General features: G+C 46.5%; 1 protein-coding gene across 1 annotated transcript in view; it reads right to left on the bottom strand.

Annotated features, from left to right (window-relative positions):
• Positions 1-3,072: 3,072 nt before the first annotated feature.
• LOC148431210 (lysosomal Pro-X carboxypeptidase-like) overlaps positions 3,073-25,376 on the bottom strand; it is a 40,069-nt gene continuing 17,765 nt past the window's right edge. The window contains exons 2-9 of the mRNA XM_088466215.1: positions 16,169-16,309; positions 15,093-15,194; positions 14,794-14,972; positions 13,836-13,993; positions 11,983-12,155; positions 11,450-11,614; positions 8,753-8,940; positions 3,073-4,602 (exon numbers count right to left, since the gene is read on the bottom strand). Coding sequence (XP_088322341.1) covers positions 4,383-4,602; positions 8,753-8,940; positions 11,450-11,614; positions 11,983-12,155; positions 13,836-13,993; positions 14,794-14,972; positions 15,093-15,194; positions 16,169-16,309 — 1,326 coding nt within the window. The 3' untranslated portion in view covers positions 3,073-4,382. The remainder of the gene's footprint in view (positions 4,603-8,752; positions 8,941-11,449; positions 11,615-11,982; positions 12,156-13,835; positions 13,994-14,793; positions 14,973-15,092; positions 15,195-16,168; positions 16,310-25,376) is intronic.

Below are 25,376 nucleotides of genomic sequence, written 5' to 3' on the forward strand. Positions count from 1 at the left end.
GAGCCTTGTTACAGCACTGCCCAAGGAGGTATTTTTAATTCAAACCCACATGCCCACGGTACTTGTAATTGTGTTATTTATTAGGTGGTGTGTTTGGGCAGGTCTCCATCAAGTTGCACAGTATATATTTGTCATGCATGTTGTATGAACGAACAGTGCAAGCCAATACTGGGGGGAATAGGTTGGGTTATTGACCAGATCTCCCAACTTTCAGGAAGTAGGATTAGTGACCTTTGCGCGCACCCATAAAAGGGGGCGTGGCCCCACATCAAAAGTCATACCTGCGAGAAACGGTCTCCCATTTTCGACATGCTGGGGGTGTGCCCAGCGCTCCGGGAGCTGCTGGAATGCCCCCAGTCACTCTCTCCAGTGAATAGATGCCCTGTGCATGTGCATGGCTTTTATTCACTGCATGCTCTGCTAAGCAGAGCCTCCTAACCTATCCCCACTCCCCATCCTCAGGACACTGCGGCCCGTGGGCAGCGGAAGAATGGTACCCGAAAAGCAGGACTGTCAGGACGGTTGGGAGGTATAGCAACCTTCGATGGTCTGATGATGGTGGCAACTTGTTTTACCATCAATGGGTGACGTTGCGATGGCCAATACAGGCCATGGTCTGCGCATATGTAAAGTTAATGAATCAATGGATTAACCATCAATGGTTTCTGAGCCATGGTTTAAAACCAAGGCCCATGGATGGCTGACAACCCTGCTGAGGAATGAGTAATGCATTGGGTGGGTGGGGGGAATGTGCATAGTCTATAGAATGATAGGGGTGGGAGGGGCACAGTTGGGCAATGTATAAGTGACATCACAGGGGGAAGGTGACCATGCATTGTGTACCAGACATCACAGATTAATCATGCTTTCATTTTAGCGGTACATGAAATTGCTATTTCATTTCAAGGCTCCCACTAGGAGGCCTGGTGTGGGTGTGTGGGGCGGGGGGCACACCCATCCTTAAACTATGCCCTGGACAGTTTCTTTTATAAAAAAATTGGCAAAAAGTTCACATGAATTGTTTTAAGGGCCATAAGAAATAGCAGTATGTCATCTCTGAAATAGAACTACAGCTCCCCCTGCTGGCAAAAATACACCATTTCCCATAACTGACCCTACACAAGAATGTCCTTTCTGCAGCAGCGCAGCATTCAGCTTATATTGCAGCCAGCGAATGGGCCTGTTAGCCCACGGAGCACTTCCTTGCCCCCCCCAAGTCTTTATGCACTGGGTGACAACACACATTACAGTAAACATAGGTAACTGAAGGGAAAGTCACGCCAGTTTTTCCCTAACTTGCCCTCTGCTCACCAGTGTACCCCAGTGATTCTCCATCACCACGGCTGCACAGGAACCCTGCACAGTGTGATGCAGCAGCAACATGACGATGAGACAGCGCAGTGGGAAGGAAGGGGGACTAGTCCTGCCAGGGCCGGCTCCAGGGGACGGAGCACCCTGTGCCGGCTCTTTACAGGGCACCCCTACATCATGTGCGGTTGAAAATCGGGGCGTGGCCTAATTACCATAGGCCATGTCTCCTACGTGACGTTATTTGGAGGCGTGCCCGCATGGCACGCCTCCAAATAACGTCAGGCTGTGGGGAGCCTCACTAGCTGGGCTTCCCCCAGCCCTCTCCCGTCACTGAATGGATGCTGCGCGCATAATCCATTCAGACTCCGGGGTCACAGCTGCGGCGGTGTAGGTCCCCAACCACCCGATTTGACCACCCGCAGGCCACTTTGGCCCACGGGTGCAACAGCGGGACAGTGAAATTGGGATGTTGGGGAGGGGTGCGCCCTATAAGGGTGGCGCCCAGGTTCGAGCGCACTGGTTGAACACCCCTAGAGCCAACCTGGGTCCTGCTATGCCCCTGCTGCCATCCTCTTTAGGGACTATAGCCATCCGCCTTAATTAGCCAAGCTCCACAGGTGGCAGCCCATCAATCACTTCCTCAGGCTTTGACCCCATTACAGACATGATCTTGGGGTAGCACCAGGCCTCAGTGCCAGATTAAGGTCCACACGGGCCTGGAGCTGAAATGTATAAAGGGCCTATTGTGTGCTGCAGCAGGGGGTGTGACTAGTGATGTGGTGGGGCAGGACTAGTGCTGTGGGGGTGTGGCCTGCACAGGGGGTGTGACCTGCTTCATGGGCTGTGGCTAGCCCCTACCTTCAATCACCTCAATTGCACCCCCCACTCCACTTATAATGTAATGTGAAAGTCTGCAAACAAAAAGGAAATACCCCTTGTTAACGTGACACAAAAAGAAAAATGGCACTTCGTGATCACATGAATTTGAAACCTCCCTACTAAAGAGCATGCGGGTCACTTAGTGATGTCTTTGAGTGTGACATCACTTTATATATTTAGGACATGGAGGAAGATGCGCTAAGCTTTGAACAGTGATAACGTGGAAAGAGATAAATTACCAATCAATCAGCGCCTAAGTTTACAGGCTGTTTGAAAAAATGACCGTTAGGAGCCGATTGGTTGGTAATTTATCACTTTCCAAGGCTTTAGTGCATCTCCTCCCTAATCTTATAGCTACACCAAGATGATATTAGATCTATACCCCATAGTGAGAATAAACAAAAAAGTCACGAAGAGAAGCAAATACATGTATACATTACATACACACACATATGTATGTATACGCGCGCACACACATATATTATATATGTAAAAGCAGAGAGAGGCAGCACTCCAGGGACTGGCACAATGTAGATTAAATATGTGGTGACAAGCATTTTTCATACATTGTGCCAGTGCCTGTACATATTTACCGGTCGGTTCTGGAAGGCACCGGAGCATTGTATACTGAATTGACCGAATTACTTAAGTGTTCGGCAGTAGCAGTATGAGGCGACAGGAAAAAGGTTTCCTGTCAATGCAGTCAGCCTCCTGTGGGCCTATTTTCAATGGGGGCCTGGAGCTGCAGCTCCACCCGCCCCATTGTTAATCCGGCCCTGCCAGGCCTCCCAAGGTAGGAGTTATGGAGAAGACACCCCCATGACACAACTAGGAAGCCGCGGTTACATAGTTATACTGGATGAAAGAGGCAAATTCATGGTAGAAAATTAAACTTTAGTCTTTATTGCTGTGTGAGGGCTTCTCAGCACCAATCATGTAAAACTGATCAATGTGGAATAATTTCACCAAAACCTCAGACAAAATCAGTAAAGTGAATTAGAGCAGAAGGATTCAGTCCTCCTGACAGATTAGAAAAATTCTACATCATCGATGTGCCGGCACCGTACAAGGAACTGACAAATTACCATTGAAAAAAGGTTTAGAAACTGCAGATTGGAGAAGGGAAAGAACTGAAGCCCTGTATACAAAGCAACAGTCAGATTAGCCCTGGATATAGGCCTGCACCTCTCATACAGCGGGAAAAGAATAGATTATAGGAGCTACAGAGCCAGGCTTGGGAGTCACTTTCCTATTACCCTGTGCATAGTCACCCACAGTCCCTGAGTGTCAGCTGCAAATCCACACGATCACAAAACTGTATAAATGGCATTTTTCATCCCAATACTGTCCCAGTTCTCCAGAGATTGGCCAAGTTCTTCCAGATACCATCCCAGTTCTTCATAAACTGACCAAGTTCTTCCAAATACCGTTGCAGTTCAGAGACTGAGCAAGTTCTAACTGATTCAGTCCCAGTTCTTCAGTGACTGACCCAAGTTCCCCCTGATACCGTTGCAGTTAGTCAGCGACTGTCCCAGCTCTCAGGACAGCAGCTTTCATTACAGAACTCTGCTGACATTTATTGAAGAGCCGTGTGTTTACATGGAGTGAGAAGAACACGACATTATGCCCCTAGGTACACATGCCCAGCTACAAATTCAAGATGGAAACTCAGCAGTTGGGTATGATCCGAGAGGGTAATGTATGAATTATAAGAACAGATACACAAATACTGCATACGGCACAGACAGGGATGCTATTAACCTAGTAATAGGTCACAGGTATATAATAAGGCTAAATATTTGTGCATCTGTGTCTCCATAGCCCAGACTGACCTGGTGCTCAATGAAACATTTGATTTGAACTGTACAGCAACTGACAGAACACGTATCCAGTGCACCTGTTGGCCGGACATGGAATGTATTAAAAAATGAAGGAAAATTGCAGAGACCCTGTACAATTCTCCACATACTGCAGACTTCTCGCAGGTATATTTCAAGTTTCCCCAGAAGGGTCATTCTATTTACACGTGCCCTATACCGAAATATGGCTCAGCAAATTCCTGCAGCGGCGGACAGAACCGAGCTTTCCATATCCAATTCTCCTGTATAGGACAATAAAATAAGTTCTGTTATCCAAGTAATCAGAATACACAGAGGCCCCTTTAGTGGATAGGTTACTGTCCATCCACCAATTTATAGTCCATCAGCGCTGAACTGCTTTCTGTATTCTTGTATCCATTTCTTCATGTAGGACACTTCCAAAGCCCGAGCCTCGGTCACAGACCGGGGGTCCAACGGGTTATTGGAGCGCAGGTCTAGATGGTGGGCCCCGTCTGATATAATGATGGCAACGAGCGACTCACTGATGCTCTCCTTCACGCCGCCAGCTGACCACGGATCCAGATCACCGTTACTGCAAGAGAGAAACAATGACAGACTATTTGTTTTTTTTTATTATATTTTTTGCTACTGTACCCCAAAAGAGAATTAAAAAAATTAAAATCTTTAAAAAAGTTCATACAAGGGTAGGGATCATTCTTAGAATATTGTACACTCCCTAATTACACATGCCGCACTTGTAGATATTAAGAGTTCTCTCCCCCAAAATCAATTGTTAACATAATAAAATAAGCCTTTGAATTTTTGAATAACTACTTCATTACAGGCCATTGCTCCCCATGGAAAGAGTTTATTGTACGCCGTAGGGGGAGACATGTAACGGAGCCACTCCCATTCTGCAGACTAGAAATCTGAAACATCCTAATTACATAGGATGCCGCTGCATTAATCCCTCGACCGCTGGGTTATTAAAAGCAGGACACGGGTTTGCGCAAAGGCAGGACGCTCTCTACCGAAAGCCCTCTCAGAGGGTAGTGCGGCCAGTGCCATGGCACAGGGCACCGCAGGGCAGGGGGCGCTGTTTGGGCCTCTCAATTTCCTGTTTATTATCACTCTCACTTGTAGCTTCCTCTTCTTTTATCCCCAGCATCTCCTGGCCTCCCCTATCTCTTCCCTGGCCCTTCCCCATGAGGCCATGGCCCTTTTTCCGGTGCACTATTTTATGTCCCTATTTAAAAATTGTGGGGGCGCCAATGCTCTTTCTGGCACAGGGCACCTAAAAGTCTAGTTACGGCTCTGCTCTCACCCACACTAGGGAACGTGTACTCAGAAGGTCTGTTGTGTATAAGGAATTTCCCGGAAGTCTGCACTCCTGAATAAGGAGGAGATTATGTAAAAGGAACCACTAAGTGTTACAGATTGCCTCCTCAAGGGGATCACGTGTCCTAGATACCAGCAATTATGGGGTCAATACGCACGTGGCAGAAAGCAGACACTACTCCTATGTAAGCATTTGTATATTTTCCACCACTTATTGGTGATCTGGGCCAATATATGAACTTTTTATCCTACCTCATGCATTTGAATTTAGTAAAAAAAAAAAAAAATTTGTGGACACAGTGTTTGTGCTTTGCTGGAAATGTTAAACAGCTGCTTAGTTGGAAAAATGCAAGTCCTAGTAAACAAAGGGGTTAATTTATCAACTGGCAAAGAACCTGGGTGCCAACTAAAAGATTGCCCATAATAGGGCACGTTGTCACCAAGGCCACAATCACTGGACCTGCTATTACAGAGATTGGCCACAAGAGGGTGCTTCTTGACAACATTTCAGAAGACCCTCAGCATTTAACATGTTGCCGTCAGCCCTTTGTAAGGCTGAGTACACACCTAAACGACCAGCAATCGTGCCGATGTTCAGGGCGATCTGCCTTCCCCCTGGACATCACACGATTGCCGGTACACACTAAAAAGATTTAATGAACGTTGGAACAATCACTGTTCCGTTCTTCATTAATATGTACAGCCTCACATGTGATATCGTGTGAATGACTGTGCAGCACGACCAATCCCACGATATTGCATGCGACCGCGGGAGTGCGCAATTCAGGCATACACTACACGATATGCCCGATTTGTCATTCTGATTTAGCCAAATAGGGCAGATATCGTTCAGGTGTGTACCCAGCCTAAAATGTATTTATATTACTAATGCTGGGCATACACTATACAATTATCTGTCAGATATCTGTCCAATCTGGCTGGTTGGAATGAAAACCTGGTAACGTTTGGGAGCCAATGACAGTCGTTCATTTGCTCACAAACACTGGAAAACAGATAAAAATGGTCATTCAGACAAATTGGGTAAAACACATGAATTTAACCAATTTGAACAATTGTTTTTTTGTCCATTTTCCAGTGTTAAAAACCATATGATGGACTGTCATTTGCTCCCATACAATACCAGGTTTTCATTCCAACCAGCCAGATTGTGCAAATATTTGTATAGTGTATGCCCAGCACATGATTTATCAAAGCTTGGAGAGAGATAAAGTACCAACCAATTAGCTCCTAAATGTCATGTTACAGGCTGTGTTTGAAAAATGACAGGAGCGGATTGGTTGGTACTTTATGTCTCTCCAATTTACAACTTACCAGAGCTTAGTACAGCTGCCCCACAGCTTCTAAAGTGACAGTTAGGAGCTGAATGGATGGTACTTATTCTCTCCACGCTTTGATAAATCTCCCCCTATTTATTGCAGCTTCTCAGAACTACTTAAGAGAATATTTTTTTAATTTAAAAACATTCTGCGACTACACCGCTACACACACTACAACGTTTTAAAAAAGACAATCCTACTGTTTGTGCTTAACCCATGCACAACATATCGTATCAGCTATGTATAGCCCAGCAACATCTGTGTAAGCCCACACACCCCTTTATGTGACGCACTCACACTACGTGGTGAAACTCTGGCTCTCGTTTATGGGCTCCTATCTCCTAGTTCTTACAGTTTGCTCTCAGAATTTGGACAGCCTCAAACAGAGAGGCTGCTTTTTCAAAGCCCCGTTTGAGGTCTCCTTGATGTAAGGGTGACCCCATTTTGCTTCCTTTACATTCCACAACCCACCCAAAACAAATTTGGGAGTGGGCTGTGGAAATTGGAGTTACATTAAGGCAGCGTTTCCCATCCTCTGTCCTCAAGGCACACTGACAGTCCAGGCTTTAAGGATAACCATACTTGAGCAAAGGTGACTTATTATTAGTACCTTAGTTAGTTTGATTCAACCATCTGTACTAACGTGTGGATATCGGTAAAACCTGGACTGTTAGTGTGCCTTGAGGATGGAGGTTGGGGAAACACTGCAGTAGGATGAAGATGAGATGGGGTAGTAATGCCTTTGCCCATTTGTGGATTCTTACCCAACAGAGCCACAATAACCCTGCGGGTAGATGGGGGTCAAATAAAGGGAGCATATGTAGTAGTTTTGGGGGTGGGTTGGGGGCATTAGGGGAAGCAGGACACAGAAGACAGCTGCCTATGACCAGAGACGCGTTTCGTCACCCTGACGAAGTCTCCGTGATGAAACGCGTAGGGTCGTGGTCTAGCGTGTCGATGACTGATCGTGGACCTGCTGAATATGCCACGGATGCTTGACATTACATGTTTTCTTGACTTGCGGCCGTTGTGACCGCCACCGTTGATACGCATACTCGACTTATGTATTTTTTTTTAAGCTGCTTATTACATTTATCTTGTGATGCACTATGGGGCGTCCCCTTTATTCTGTTCATTTTTAGATTAAATTGTTTTGCCCGAGGAAGTGAATACGGGATACGAAGGGGAAGGCGCCGACTTACATACAGTCTATGTGCAAGCAGGATGGCAGTGAAACTACTTTTATTAGAAAAGATCCATCTGCAATAGTGAGGCAGTTGAGCCTGGGACTTGTTGTTCCACAAGAGCTTCTGTGAAGTGGATTATACTTTGCGCACTGACTTTTTTGGGTTGAACTATATATCTATTTATCCCACACATTTATAAATATTTTTACACTGGTAATATGGACAAACCCTGCTGTGCTTACCCCACGTCAGGCCCAGCAGTGCAGGGTTCTCCCGTCTCCATCAGTCAGCCATTGGCTGGGAGGGTAAGCGCTTAGTAGAACAATTGTCATGGCAAAATTAAACTCCATCTCCACTGTACAAGTATTTTATCATGAGGCTTAGATGGCCCAGGGATTGTAGGACCCAGCAGGGGAATTAGGGGTGAGAGGCGCTGTATCATGGTCTCCGCTACAGAACTGGTCACAAGACAGGAGGAGATCAGAGTACAGTGACGTCTCCACGTGACCATACCCTGAGCGAAGCCAATAAAAGAGAGCCAATGAATGTGTGACAACACCGAGGCACAAGCTACCTCATATCTCAGTGATGCCACCAGTTCCTAGTAAATTCATAGGATCAAAGTATTGATTCAGCCCAGAAAATGGCCGCCCCTACTGTGTTTAGGCAATAGGCACTGTACATTGTAAGACAAACTGCCCCCTCCCCTAAGGAGCAGCGTTTAGATTCACGGTTTCACATGTCATTTGGTTAGGAGACTATAACCAGTTCTAATTCTGTGCATCTACAAAGGTCTCGCTTCAGTCACATATAGATCAAGTTTTCCTTTAAACACCATGAAAATGTACAAAGCCAATCATTCAGCTGGCGGCCATCTTACCTGAATATTATATTGCTTGAGGAGCTAATGTTCTTCCCACCGTACACAGATGTAATCCAGGAGGGGCGGGGTCGGACCCCCCACTGCTTATAACATTCTTCTGAGAAGGCCTCAAAGTTCCACGACTGTGGTTCAAACATGTCAGTGACCCCATCAGAACAGAACGGCATCACCATTTCCGTGCAGGCCTGCGGAACACAACAGAAAGGGTCAGAACTTAGCGCCAGTCGTCAGAGAATCAGAATTCACACATTACAGGCAAGTCATTAGCTGCGCAAAAGGTGCGTCTTATTCGCATAATTAAACGAGCAGAAGCAGCAAAACTACATTGGACCAATGGGACCTGCACATCTGTGTGCGCCCGAGTCTGGATCTGTATAAAAGGGCTCTAGTACAGGCATCCGCAGCTTTTCCTCCTATTGCGTTCCGTTGTGCTTGTGTTTAATACTAAGGGACTGTTTGCGTGCGCTCGCTCTGAATCAGGGCGTTTTTTGTTTGTTTGTTTCGGCCTCCAGGCAGCTCGCAAAGCTGTGGGTGACCACCCACAGCTAGTGCGACCGGCCTGGCGATGGTCGCAATAATCGCGACCATCGGGCTTGCGGCGAGACCTTGTGGGAGGGTCTCAGCTCCTGCAAGCCTAAGTGGACTTCCTGCTCTATTAGAGCAGGAAGTCCACTACTGACATCATGAGTGAGGTCAGTAGGGCCGCCCACAAACGGAAGGCATTCCTAAGGGAACGCCTGCGTTTGTGCAGCCACTCCCCCTCCCCGCCTACAAAACGGGGCGAGCTGTCACTCACCATCGACAGCCGCCCCGTCTTGAAGTGAGCCCCGGAGCAACTGAACTTCAGTCGCTCGCTGGGGCTTGCACATGCACACAACGGAGGCGGCGCATGCGCAGGGGCCAAACATCGACCCGCTTGCGAGCGCTATGCGCTCGCGGGTCTGAATCAGGCCCTAATTCCTGTGTAAGTAAAGTCGCAGCCCAGCGTCTCTGGTGAGCAGCTATTTACTGCGCCTGCGATGCAAAATGTAAAGAACATTTTGATACGCTACTCATCTCAGATACGCCGGACGTCTTGCGCCAAATGGTGCAAAGATGGTAGGTATATGAGGACCCATCTGTATTTGTGCTGCAGCTTCAGTGTATGCTATAATCTGCATTACATACAGAATCAGACCACGGTTATCATTGTCTCCATCACGTACCAGAAAAGGTTAGCTATATAAACACACTGGCTATACATAAACATACCTATTAGGTTACAATTGGCAAAGAAACCTCAAACTTATTTAGCAGAATTTTCTTGCCAAGTAAAACAAATATCTTTACCCCTTTGACAATTAAGAATATGTAGTTTCCCGTTGGCCTGACCCCTATACATCTAAGCTCTGATCTTTGTTCCCAAACCAGCATGAAGATCTCATTTGCTGGGGTTCAGACATGTACAGTATAGATAGTTATAGCAATGAGGGTTCCTGCAGCACTGTCCCATGTGGGTCCTACACTGAACACCCTGCAGACGTGGAGGGCTGTGTGGGGAGGGGGATGCCTGCATTAGTGTGGTGCAAAATAATTATATATATATTATATATATATATATATAAACATTTGCTATACAGTCTCATTAAAAAAGGGGATCATTTCATTGAACACCAATTATTGAAAATTATCCTAGGGAATGTGGACCTCATACAGAACCGCTCGTAAAAAGCGAGCGCTCGCTCTGAATGAGGGCGGACGCTTTTTTTTTTTTTTAGCCAGCCTCCAGGCCGCTCGCTAAGCTGTGGGTGACCATGGGCTTGCGACAAGACCCTTGTGGTAGGGTCTCGTCTGCTGCAAGCCCCAGTGAGCTTCCTGCTCTAATAGAGCCGGAAGCTCACTACGGACATCACGAGTGATGTCAGTAGGGCCGCCCACAAACGGCAGGCGTTCCTTCAGGAACGCCTCCGTTTGCCCAGGCGCCCCGCCTACAAAATGGGGCGAGCTGTCGATCAACATCGACATCCCCCCAGTTTGTAGCGACTCCCGGAGCGAGTGAATTTCTCACTCGCTCCGGGGCTTGCATGCGCAGTGCCCCACCATCGACCCGCTTGCGAGCGGGTCTGAATGAGGGCCTGTGTTCAATGCTGCAAGGCCAGATTATCAAATGAGATGGATGGAGCTACAGCCCCAGGCCTCCATATAAAAATAGGCCCATCATCATGGTAATATGATTACCAGTCACCCATATGTCGTCCATAAATAATAAGTATTAAATAGTTTTTAGATTTTTTTTTTTCTCCACAAAATTCAGCAAAATGTTATTTTATTGTGTATTTAGGGAGACAGGGGAGCGGATATTATCGGGAGTGTACACGCCCACACAGCACAAGTCACACCCACAAGGCACTGGCCACACCCACACAGCTCCTCACTATATGCTCTTGAACATTCTCAGCCCCAGGCCCACTATCTGTTCCTAACACTGAAGCGTTGATTTAATACACTGAGGGCCGCACCTTTGTGAGGGCACCGGTCATCGTTTATTTAGATTGGTTGGCATGCCGGACCATTGCGGTTATTTATTCAGTTGCACAATACACATACTGTACAGCAAGTGTCGTGAACCCCCAGCACGCTGGGAGCTAAAGGTTTCCAACCCCTGCTGTACAGTCCCCTAAATTTACCACATTTTGCAGAGGTCAGGGAACATACCTGATAACTCCAGCCAAGGTCATCCAGGCTCCCCACGGCTGTCTGAGAAGTGTTTAGGCACAGCGTGTCCCCAGTGTAGTTATAATATACATTGATCGCCTGGAAAATATTCTGCAGAAGTGCCTTGTCCTCAAGTTTGGGATTCTTTAAAAATCTGCAAACCACCTACAGGAGCATAAAGGACAGTGAGTCATGTGAGAATATCCAGTTCTTCTCAGTAACCGTTAAATATTAAAATTTAACTTTGTTAATAGATGAAAGTATTAAAAATAGGAAAAAAAAACAAAGTTCACCATTCAGTAAATATACTGTTCCTCTCCAGTCAGTTGTACAGCACTAGATGGAACGTCTTGGTAGCAAGTGATCATATACCCTGCACGGAGGGGAGAGTGTGGTTTATGCAGTTCTAGGTTTTAGCAACAATAGAGGTTACAGACTCTATAATAGATCCCTGCTCCCGTTTCTCATCGTTATCAGACCTGAATTTGGAGATTGTGCTGCACTAGACCTTTGTGTATCTGCAAATAAGTTACCTTAATAGGCCAGGCAGGCAGAGGCTCCAGGAAGTTGGCCGGGTACGGGTAGTCCACCATGGCCAGGTTCACCCAGGTCTCGCTGAGCCAGTTTTTAAATGCTGCAACATCATCTTTGCATTTCAGCGGAGAGCACAAGTGAAACGCGTTGGAGAGCCATCTGATGCCTTCATCTGTCAGACAGGGAAAGGGTTACAGTCCAACAAGATTCTATGCATCCTGAAAGGTCTTTGTGAAAAAAGTAATAAAAATAATAATAATAATAATAATAATAATAATAAATAATAGTATATTGTCAGGGCCACTAACAGTTACACCCTGCCTTCTACCATATAGAGTCAGGACCATGGTCACGCAGCTCCCCAAGTCCCAGTGTAGCGAGGGCAGAGCCTAATATTATGCTCAGTTAATATTTAATCCCTCTGCCGGTTACACAATCTATATCTCTAAGAATGTCTATATAACCCAGTAGTCTGCCACCACCTGCGTAAAAAGGGGTCACAGGTCCCCAATCGCTTTAGTACAATTGCGTCGTCTCTGCGACACAAACTAGCACCCAGTTATTAGTCTCCCGATGCTTCTAACAATATCAATAATAGTTCAAGGGTAGCCTAAGCTGCAGCCTGATTGACAGGCTGCAGTCATTTGGGGGCATGTCGAGGCCAGGGGTCTGCGTGTAGCGACACAGATTTCCTGGCCCGGCTGAGCAGTTCCGTGGCCAGTCTGAATAAGCTTAGGCACAACTCAGAAAGCCGATGTACATTGCATCTGATAGTCATAATGGCGATCCGATGCGGTGTCTTTGGCCGCAGCACTTGGATCGGAGATGCTGACAGGAGGCGTCTTTTGTCCTCAGACGCCTCCCGTGCATTAGCATATTTTAGCATTGCTGCTAAATCCAAAGTAGCAATGCCATTAGCATCCATCTCTCAATCACCCCCCATGATAGAACAAATGCTCGTGGACAATTTAAGCAGGTTGACTGGTATTATGGTGCCTAATCAGGGTAATGGTCAGTCACCAATTACTAACTAATGCTGGATACACACTGACCAACAGATCGGCCGTTTCACTGAATGGCCGATATATTGTGTGTGAGTCGACGTGTCTGAAAAAGGGGTGTGTCCTAATTTCCATAGACCACGCCGCCTATGTGACGCTATTTGTAGGGTTGCCCGTATGACACGCCTCCCATTCACGTCAAGCTGGGGGCAAGCCCAGCCCTCCGTCAGCAGCTGTGCTGCCCTCAGCCGTCTCCCAGCATTGAATGGAGGCAGTGCGCATGCGCGCAGCCTCCATTCAGCTTCGCCGGCACCAGCTTGCTCCGCTTAGTAAAGCAGAGCTGCAGCGGTGGGGGTCCCAAACTGCTCTGGGGACACTTTGGCCCGCGGGTGGAACAGCGGGATAGTGCCTGAAAAACAGGACTGTCCCACTGAAATCGAGATGGTTGGGAGGAGCATGCCCTCTATGGGGAGGCACCCCTGTTCGACCGCACTGGTTGATCGCCCAAAGAGTCGGCCCTGCCTGCTTCACAGGCTGCCAATGACTGGCATCACAACTGGGAGGACACATTAAATGTCCACCCAGTTGTGACGTCAGGCACGACACATCGAGCCGATGATCTGTAAGTGTGTATGTATGCACTTACCAATTGTCATATAGGACAGCGGATCGGCCAGACAGCCTAACAGTCGTCCCAATGTGTACCCAGCATAACATTTGATTGGGATCATTCAGAGGTTAATCTGTACTGGTGTTATCAATAGGAAGGGCAGTTGCTTTGGGCACACAGCCATTTGGGACTCATAAAATCGCCATAGACACAGCAATAGCTTTACACACACCAAACTTACCAGATTCTGCCATGCGGTTTATAGCTGACCAAGACTTGGAGATACATTCATCGCACCCAGGTCCACTTTTCTTAAAGTCATTTGTCACAATTTGATAATACAAGTTGCAGGGAACCAAATCCTCGAATTGCCAAATAGGAGCAGAAGCTGCCAGAGCCCTGTTAGAGGTGGAGGAAAATAACATCGTTCTTTGCAGCTTAAAAAAATTAAATAAAAATAAACAATCACCGCAGACAAAAATCGGTAAATATCCCAGAGACAGGTTTGTTTGGGTCTTTGTTGGACACAAAACAATTGATCCCTGCAACAACCAACTTCATAAAAAAGTCTTGTAAACATCTAGGGAGTATGGGATGTGGTTATGAGACCGGTGGCCGCGAAGCCGCCGGTCTAAGTCCCGACAAGGGACTTAAGATAGGTGTTGAAAAACAGACGCCCATCTTCATCCCGACGCCGGAATCAAGAAGGATGCCAGCCCAATCGAGAACAGTCCGAAACGACCTTAGCGTTAGCCATGGAGGGGGGGGGAGAGTTCGGTTTAGGTAGCATAGCCGGGTTAGAGTTGGATTTTGGGAGAAGGGGGTTAGGGTTAGGCACCATCGGGATGCCGCTGTTGGTATTTTGACAGAAGACATCCCAATAGCCGGCACTACCTACCGATTCCGGAAGTATATATTACACTAGGAAATTGCATTAGGGGCCCATTTATTAATTATCGGGTTTAAGACCATTCTACTTAATCATTGGCTGCTCTTCAAATAACTCCAGAACATCTTCAGTCATCCACTCAGAGCATGAGTTTAGTGTAAGGAATAACCCACAACAAAAATCACAATGAAAGCCTTGCGGATATGCCATATCCTTCCCAAGGCCACTCTGCTGCCGGATGGCTCTGATCCCGGTCATCATTTTCAAAACCCACCATCACGAAAACTCCCATATCAACACCAGCACTTACCCCACTACAACATGAGGGTACTTTATTCGCAGCCAGGCCGCCAACATGCCTCCATAAGACCCCCCAATGGCGATCACAGGGCTGTTCCGGGCATCGGCGCTCTCTTTAAAGAACCGTATTAATACGGCAAAGTCTGCAAGGGCCTGCTCAGAGGTCAGATAATTCAGGTGTTTGGGATCCTGAAACAGAAGGTGGTGGGCGGTTCGTTGTTACCCCAAGTTGGGAAGGCAGATTTATCAGAGCTCCGCTGTCAGAGAAAGGTCATATAAACCAATACTAGAGTCCAAGGAAATACTTACACTGTATGACAGGTTACCAAATGGCATAGATTGCCCATAATACCGGTGCTCGGCAAACACCAGCAGAGCGCCAAGCTCCTCCGCTATATCCCACATGAACCCCTAGAAGAAGAGAGAGGATATGTATATTTTATTAATGGTTGGAATATGCCACATTGCTCGCAGTGTCAGAAGTGAGAGAACCCAGAACAAGTAAGACAGGGACATACAAGTGTCAAAACAGGGCAGATCAGAGACAAGAGGAGCAATGTGAGGATATATCTTAGAGGGATTAAGGAAGGCCATTGGTGGAGTGTCTATCGATGGTCACCATCAATGGTTCCATCAGTGGTTACCATCGATGGCAAACCCCCCCCAAAAAAACCTGTGGTGAAATATCAATGGTTTGCACCCCTTAATGGCAACGGCGGACCATGGACCAATCATAAATGAGGGGCAGGGCTTAGGGGCTACCAGGGACATTGCTAAGCTCAGTCCTGTCAACGATGGCAAAACCATCATCAGATATAGTTAGTTAACTACTGATGATTGTTAACTATCAGTGGTCAATGGCCATCTCTAATAGGAAGTACAGTGGGAGTAGAGTGACCAGTTATCAGAGGAAGCCAGGCAGGTCTACGATGGAGTGAGGGAATGTATTTGGAGAGGAGGTCTGCGATATCCGGGCATTTGCATCCAGAGCGTGTAGTGCACCCACCGAGCCATTCAGTAGAGGGCCAAGCTTTTAAGCGCAATGGGTCCCAGAGAGAGTGCTACGGGAGGCTGAGATGGTGGGTACCGTGGCATGGGAGGACACACTGAGCACTGCAATGCCCCCTTCCCCTCGAAGACACAATGTGGCAGACCTCGCTGCACCCACTATTTGCAAGTTAAATGTGTAGATATAGACACCCATTGCGTCTGTAAAACAGCATTTGATGCTGGTACTTTCTATATAACAGTAAAGAATCTATTTCTGGATAAGAATTTAAGGTTTCTCCCAATAAAAAAAAATTATTAAAAGAAAAAAAAAAAAATCACATTTCACACTGTCCTTTATCATTTATATTGGTGTAAGGTTTCTCTGATGCGCTTACTGTATTATTGCTGAATAATGTGATGTCCCCTTCATTCCCGGTGTAGAACAGGATAGGGCCCCCGGGTCTCTTCCAGTGGGTATCAGATACTAGGTAACGCTGCTTAAAGGTGCAGTCCTCATAAAATCCAAAGTGATCAATCTAAGGAAGATTAAAGAAAATAATGTAACATCCAAATCACTTCAGTGGGAGAACTCAGAGTTATGTGGGCAATACATCTACGGCCCGATTCCCTGTTCTGCCGATGATCAGCGTTCAAAATCGGATCGGGGAAATTCAACATGTTATTATCAGGTCGGAGCTGGGGAATAGAGTTGTCCAAAATGGTGAATTTCTCCAATTCGCCGACAGAATTCGGAGTTGGGGCTATCCATCGTAGATGCATGGGCTACAGTAGGTCTTACAAGTGTGTTAACAATCAAGAATTGTTGGTACGTGATCATCATTTTAGTTTTTACCACCTTGTTCTACTAAAGGAATAATCATGCTTTCCCTAGTTTAGCAACCGTGCCATTGCTGATCTGCTGTGCATTACCCATAGAGGAGTACTTGCTGGTTTATATAATTCACAAATCCTGGCTTCACTCGACTCTTCTGCCAACTATTAAAATTCAAATGCTGTGACCTGAAGTTTGATCGGGCAATAAAATGTACTCTGCACTTCCCATCGGTCCCAAAATAAAAATGTGAAAAAATTATATAGGAACCTGATCTCAGTTATCTGGTTCATATAACCACATCAGGGGGTTTATTTACTAAAGGTCAATTTTGATAGATGTCAAATTTGATATTCGTATTTTTGAGGATAAACCACACATTTACTAACAGACAATTTTTTATTTCGTTTTGTAAGTACATTAGCAAATGTGTGAATTAGCCCCAGGAACACAACATCAATGTTGTTTGTTGTTTATCAATTTGAAATACAGGTTGAATCTCCCATATCCAAAATGCTTGGGACCAGGGGTATTTTGGATTCCGGATTATTCCGTATTTTGGAATATTTGCATACCGTAATGAGATATCTTGGTAATGGGACCCAAATCGAAGCACAGAATGCATTTATGTTTATATACACCTTATACACACAGCCTGCAGATCATTTTATACAATATTTTCAATAATTTTGTGGCTCAAACAAAGTTTGTGTACATACATGAATATCATTTAGGTTTCATATACACCTTATACAACCTACAGGTAATTTTACACAATATTTTTAATCATTTTGTGCCTTAAACAGGGGCTGAGCCATGCCTACTCTCCCAGCCCGCACACACTCCCTCCAACCCGCTGGCGTCTGCTTCCCTTTTGTAAGTGGGCGGTCCGGGGAAGAAGATGACGTGATTCGTCCCACCCCCACCCCGGTAATCTCGTCATTGTGTGGTGGGGGTGTGGTCGCGATGATGATCGCATTGTCACGTCCTCAAATTAGCATACCCAAATCGCTCCAGGCTGCATTGAATACCTAGACACAGTGCATCTGGAAAGTATTTACAACGCTTCACTTTTTCCACATTTTGTTATGTTACAGCCTTAGGGGCCTATTCATCAACACTAAAATAACGTTTTTAAGGACATTTTCCTTAAATAACGTTATTTTGGTATTCATGAACAGACTTAACACAGGAGATATCACAGATATCTCCTTGCTAAGTTCCCCTGCGTTAATTTCCACACTCCCCATACATTAGTACATTAGTACGGGGATGTGGAAATTATGGTATTCATCAAATTCCGAAAATTATCAATTTTCGGAATTTGATGCAGTTACTATTCGCCACTGTGAGGTGGCGAATAGCAGAATCCACTTACCTGTATCAGCGTGTGCAGGTCCCCCGACGAGTCCCTCCGGCGCTCTGCTCCGTCCTCAGGCTCCGGAGGCTGGTCTGTCATGTGGTTTCCCAGCAGAGCACAAGAAAGTTTAGAAAAAGAAAAAAATATATATATTTTTTTTGTAATCTGTCATGTGGTCTGCTGGGAAACCAAATGGCAGACCAGCAGGACGGAGCCGGAGGCTGCTGCGCGGACAGGTAAGTCGGGGGGTGGGGGGGTGGGGGGAAGGTGAGCGGAGGGGGGTGGGGGGGTACAATACTTAACGCATCTGTAGGCAGTGCTGCGCATGCGCTTGTTTTTACAGATGTAACAGCGCATGCGCAGCACTGTTTCCAGACGCGATAAGGTAGTGTAGAGAGGGAAAAGTATCTATTTCCCGAAAAGCTGTCATCGCAAAAATGACAGCTTTTCGGAATAGATACTTATGGAGAGGTGGAATGATGAATTCCACCTATAATTAGCTAGAACTCCATGAGAGTTCTAAAGCTAATTATCTCCACTGAATTTTTCCGTTTAATGAATAGGCCCCTTAGGGGTCTATTTATCAAGCAGTGAAAAGTGTGGAGAATAGAACCAGTGGAGAAGTTGCCCATAGCAACCAATCAGCTCCTACCTATTATTTTATAGCCTGTTCTAGATCAATGCTACTTGAAAGCTGATTGGTTGCTATGGGCAACTTCTCCACTGGTTCACTTCTCCACACTTTTCACTGCTTGATAAATAGACCCCTTATTCCAAAATGGAATAAATTCAATTTTGTCCTCAAAATTCTACACACAATACCCCATAATGACAACATGTAAAAAGTTTTTATGAGCTTTTTGCAAATTTTATTAAAAATAAAAACCATTAAGAAATCATATGCAAATAAGTATTCACGCCCTTTGCCATGAAGCTCAAAATTGAGCTCAGGTGCATCCTGTTTCCACTGATCATCCTTGAGATTTTCCTACAGCTTAATTGGAGTCCACCTGTGGTAAAGTCAGTTGATTGGACATGATTTTGAAAAGGCATACATCTGTCTATATAAGGTCCCACACTTGACAGTGCATGTCAGAGCACAAACCAAGCATGAAGTCCAAGGAATTGTCTGTAGACCTCCGAGACAGGATTGTCTTGAGGCACAAATCTAGGGAAGGGTACAGAAAAATATCTGCTGCTTTGAAGGTCCCAATGAGCACAGTGGCCTCCATCATCCATAAATGGAAGAAGTTCGGAACCACCACGACTCTTCCTAGAGTTGGCCGGCCGTTTAAACTGAGTGATTGGGGGAGAAGGGCCCTAGTCAGGAAGGTGACCAAGAACCCGATGGTCACTCTGTCAGAGCTACAGCATTTCTCTGTGGAGAGAGGAGAACCTTCCGGAAGGACAACTATGTCTGCAGCAATCCACCAATCAGGCCTGTATGGTAGAGTGGCCAGACGGAAGCCACTCCTTAGTAAAAAGCACATGGCAGCCCGTCTGGAGTTTGCCAAAATACACCTGAAGGACTCTCAGACCATGATGAGACAAGGATTGAACCCTTTGGTGTTTGGCGGAAACCAGGCACCGCTCATCACCAGGCCAATACCATCCCTACAGTAAAGCATGGTGGTGGCAGCATCATGCTGTGGGGATGTTTTTCAGCGGCAGGAACTGGGAGACTAGTTAGGATAGAGGGAAAGATGAATGCAGCAATGTACAGAGACATCCTGGATGAAAACCTGTTCTAGAGCGCTCTAGACCTCAGACTGGGGCGACAGTTCATCTTTCAGCAGGATAACGACCCTAAGCACACAGCCAAGATATCAAAGGAGTGGCTTCAGGACAACTCTGTGAATGTCCTTGAGTGGCCCAGCCACAGCACAGACTTGAATCCAATTGAACATCTCTGTAGAGATCTGAAAATGGCTGTGCACCGACGCTTCCCATCCAACCTGATGGAGCTTGAGAGGTGCGGCAAAGAGGAATGGGCGAAACTGTCCAAAGATAGGTGTGCCAAGCTTGTGGCATCATATTCAAAAAGACTTGAGGCTGTAATTGCTGCCAAGGGAGCATCAACAAAGTATTGAGCAAAGGTTGTGAATACTTATTTATGTACATGCGATTTTTATTTTTTAAATTAAAATTTGCAAAAAAATAAATAAAAAAAACTTTACACGTTGTTATTATGGGGGTATTATGTGGAGAATTGTGGGAACAAAAATGAATTTATTCCATTTTGGAATAAGGCTGTAACATAACAAAATGTGGAAAAAGTGAAGCGCTGTGAATACTTTCCGGATGCACTGTTACTTACACATAAGGCCATTAACCAAACCACACCAACATACATCTCTTCACTCATCTCAAAATATCTCTCAACCCGACCTCTCTGCTCAGCACAAGATCTGCGTCTCCCATCCCCACGCATTACTTGCTCCCACTCACGGTTACAGGACTTTCTTCGGGCTGCACCCACTCTATGGAATGCCTTACCACACACAATAAGACTTTCCTCTAGTCTTCAATCCTTCACGCGTTCCCTGAAAACTCACCTCTTCAGACAAGCTTATCAGATTCCAGAACAGACCACATAACCCTCATAGCTTCCATGTCTTATCACATCCCCTTTCACAGTCCACACATAACCTCACACATTGTCTTTCACATACTCCTGACATTTGGCCGACATTCCTGTGTGACTGGATCATGCAGCCCACCAAGAAACTCTGCAGTCTGGCTGGACCAAATTGCAATATATATAGCACCTATCCTTGTGTATCAATGCCTATTTCCCTATAGATTGTAAGCTTACGAGCAGGGCCCTCTTACCTCTATGTCTGTCTGTTATTATCCTAATTTGTTCTATAAATGTTTCCAATTGTAAAGCGCAATGGAATATGCTGCGCTATATAAGAAACTGGTAATAAATAAATAAATAAATAAATACATAAATATTGTGCCTGCTTTATCCCTGTGTCTACAGCCACCTTCATTTCTGCCTGGTTAATAAACCTTAAAACTGATTAAGGGCCTGATTCAGACCCACTCGCGAGCGGCTGTCCGCTCGCAAGTGGGTCGATGTTATGGACTGAGCATGCGCACGACGGAGGGAGCTCCGTCGTGCGCATGCGCCAGACGCGACGAGCGAAGGAAAGTCCTTCGCTCGTTGTGTCCGATCAAAGGGGGCGTGCTGTCAATGTTGATTGACAGCACGCCCCCTTTGGTGGGCGTGTCGGGGGCGTGCCTCCCTGACGGGGGCGTTCCCACGGGAACGCCTCCCGTCAGAAGCCGGCCCACTGACATCACTAGTGATGTCAGTGGGAGTGATTTTGGCTCTGATAGAGCCAAAATCACTCCGGAGCTTGCGGTTGAAAACCTCAACCGCAGGCTCCGGCTCGCAATTTCGATGGTCGCGATTTTCGCGACCATCGCGGCCATCACAATGCACGCTCGTATAGCCTGTGGGTGGTGACCCACAGCTATACGAGCGTCCAGGAGGACGCTCCATTTTCATGGAGCCCGGCCCTCATTCAGAGCGTGCGCTCTGCTCAGAGCGTTCGGCTCTGAATGAGGGCCTAAGGCTTCACGTGTGGACGAAGCACCACCAGCACCTTTGCTGCTCACTTCAACCATCCAGCACGCATCATCAGTACTCCCAGGGCTCAGAGTACCGTTAGGAATCCCGACTCTGTTGTTACTTTTATGCACTGAGTGTCCTAACGCTGGTCACTCTACTAATAGACTGCATTGGGATTTCAGTAGGCGATTCACTTTTAGAGATAGATTTTAAACCCAATTGATCAGATCAGGCACTACTGATTGAGTGTACGGTCACTGCTGGAAAAGCTGAATGGCGGCCACAGGTCACAGCAATGGGGCCCATTCACAATAAAGGAGCAGTGTAGCAGATCATTTTAAGATTAGGACGCTTACAGTAAATATAACAAGTAATGATGTGCCTGGTTTCAGTAAACTAATCAGATTTTTTTTTAAATATGCCAAAATCTTAAACAATGAACAAGAAGCAGTTTTGATGTCCATCCTGTCTGATCAGCTTCCTGGAAAAGATAGCGGTAGGGATGAGGATTTCCTCACCTCGCCCACACTGTGCCCTCCGTGTGCTGGGCAGGAAGTCAGGATCTCCTCTTGCTAATTGCATTTAGGGAGACGCACATTAGTCTGATAATTACAAGCAAAACAAAAACGTGAACAAAAAAAATAAAAAAAAATAAATAACTTTCAGTTCTACATCTACACTGAAAAGCCATCTGCTCTGACAATGCACATTTTACTGGTCAGTGTGTGGACACACCTATGAATTAACCGACCAGGCTCCCACAACCAGTAGTAGCCGTGGTGTCGTAACTGCGTGCAGGTGAATTAGCTGCGCCAATGGCACGCTTAAATCTGCACCAGTCCCCAACACTAGGGTTCGGAGTTGGACGTAGGCAAATCCTTGTCTGTCTTTTGCCGGACGGATGTCTGAGACTTTATGTGAACGCCGCTACAAGCCTTTCCCTCTGCACATCAATGCACCCGACTGTGCAAGGACTGAGGCACCCAATGACCGCGTCCTCAGACGCTACAATACCTTCTTGTGCATCTTTAGATGCCGCTATTAGTCGAAATGTGCTTCTTAATAGCCACCTCCGTTAACGCCCAAAACATTTTCAACACACCTCTCCGTGTGCGAGCCTGAAATCGCAACTACGACTCTGTACGAACACAATGGGGACGCACGTGCAGTGTGACAGTTGTGCAGTAAAAATAAATAAATTGCACCACCATGCCCGACAGTGACCTAGCACGTGACCCGGAAGGGGGCTGAATGTCACTGGTCCAATGCTGGGTACACACTGGACGATGTGTGTATGGAGCGATGTCGGATTCGGCGGACCCGGCGAGGGTGTTGGCATCAGCAGGTGCATACACATTTGGAAATGCCGGAAAAGACGAACGACAGCGGCAGGGGGGTGGGGGGGGGACGGTGACGACTGAATGTTCAGACGGCTGGGAGATATCGGTAACGACCAGTGGGAGCGTGCATCGTTCATCAGTAAGTGCATATACACTGGGCGATTTGAAAGATATATCGTTGAAAGAGATCGTTAAAATAGATCATAGGTCGTCCAGTGTGTACGGGGCTTAAGAATTCTATTTATGGCAGCAACACATTTTAGTACCACAGCGGATGCATAAATGTAGGGACACAGGGCCTGATTTAGAGCCGGACACCTGATTTTTTTTGTGTGGCCTCCTGGCCGCTCTCATAGCTGTGGGATAACGTCTCCGTTTGGCCAGCCAGCCCCCCTGCCCACCTCCAAAACGGGACGAGCTATCAAAATCGACTGCCGCCCCCTTTTGGTGCGAGACCCGGAGCGCCCGTCGCTAGCCGGGTCTCGTGCATGCGCACGTCGGAGCCAGCTCCGGCATGCGCAGTGGCCAAACATTGACCAGCTCGCGAGCAGGTCTGAATCAGGCCCACAGTAGGTGGTTGATGGATAACTTTAAAACTCCACCTTGGATGAAGTTCAACAAGATATACAATAAGAATACGTGCAGTGAAGCATTTTACAGACCCTCAGGTACCCCGGATGCCTGTACCAGTCAAGCAATCCTCTCACTTGCTTTAAACTGGCAGGGGAGGAGAACACCAGACCCCAGGTACACTCCTTTATTTTAGAAGTGCCATTCACAGCTCAGGGAAATGTATTTTTCAAATTACCACGTCTGCCGAATGAATGAAGGTCAGGTCACAGCGGCAGCTCCCGTGTCATTAGCCCCCTCCCATCATGAGACTGAGGGGGCGTGGCTAAATCACATATTCTCACATCATTTAGCCCTGCCCCCTCCATACGGAGTCACGATTCCTGGAAATTAGCGGGGAGATGTACTAACATACTTACCTACTTTTGAAAAAGCATTTCAGGGAGATTGTGTAAGCAGCACCTATGAGCACGGCGGTAAAGCACTTACCGATATGCTCATGGAGTGTGTGTATGAGCCTGCTGAAGACTGAGGACCTGATTCAGACCTGCTCGCTAGGATGTGATTGGTTGTAGCTGGCCGATATTTGCATTCTGCGCATGCGTATACATCACCTTGTGCGTGCGCAAACCACTGCGACAGATCGGGAAGCACTCACTCGCTCAGCATAGACAGCCCAGTTAAATGAGTGACAGGAGAGGCCGTTTATGGGTGGTAACAGGGGCAGGCCACTAGAAACTGGGGAGTGGAGGTACGCCTGTGTGTTTCCACACCGTTTCATAGGCATGCATAATTAACAGGCAGCGTCATTGTAGACGGTTGTATTTCACACTGAAGTGATCGCAGTGCTTGCGGCCAGGTATAGTCAATCTCATGCGCTGCGAGCACATCCGATGGTGCTCGATGTACCAATGTTTTCATGCACTTCCAGGAGATGACGTGTGCAAGTGGGCGTCTTATGAATGGCTGGTGGGCATCTGCATACACAAAGTGACCGCTCGACAAGACATAGTGGGCGTGCTAATGCCTTGCCATGCGATTGCCTGCCTTGCTGGGCGTGCGCTGGATTTGCATTCGCTGGGAGCGAGCGATCGCATCTAGCGAGCGGCTCTGAATCAGGCCCCGAGTTTCGTCCTATATGCTAAGTGGATGACATTTTACACTTTTCAGTTGTACTTTGGCGGATAACACATATATATGCCAATACATTGGTCCATTAAGAAAAAGACACTTTATTTTTGCTTCAGCTCACAACTGGCAGTCTCTGCATGCCACACAACACATTATATTGGGTATAGGGGTCTATTTACTAAGCAGTGTTAGGAGACAGAGTTAAAAGTGATAAGAAAGTGATAAGGTGCCAGCCAATCAGCTCCCAACTGTCATTTTTCAAACACAGCCTGTGAGATGACAGTTGGGAGCTGATTGGCTGCCACCTTATCACTTCATACTTGCCTACTTTTGAAAAAGCGTTTCAGGGAGATGTGACAGCAGCTCCTATGAGCATGGTGGTAAAGTGGGCGTGTACTGCTACATCTGAGAGGCGTGTCATAAAATTGACTTACATCCTAATATAAATGAGCCCCAAAGCAGTTAGTAAAGATCTAATTGTTGATGAAAACACACTGATACTTTTCAGAAAATGCATGTTATAACTAATGCAGGGAAATGATACTAATGATCCCATTTGAATGTAAATATCTCTGTTTATTTTTATATATAACATATTCATAATGGGGGTAAGTTAGAATCAGGGAGATTACTAGGCTCTTCAGGGAGACAGGGAGATTGCTACTGTTTCAGGGAGTCTCCCTGACAATGAGGGAGAGTTGGCAAGTATGTACTAAGCATCGCTTCCACGATGCGGTACATCCCCCCCCCCTGACTTCACATACATACTGCGGTATGTACTAAGGATTTC

The sequence above is a fragment of the Taudactylus pleione genome, unplaced genomic scaffold (genome assembly GCF_031769625.1).
Source record: "Taudactylus pleione unplaced genomic scaffold, aTauple2 ptg002671l, whole genome shotgun sequence".
NCBI lineage: Eukaryota > Metazoa > Chordata > Amphibia > Anura > Myobatrachidae > Taudactylus > Taudactylus pleione.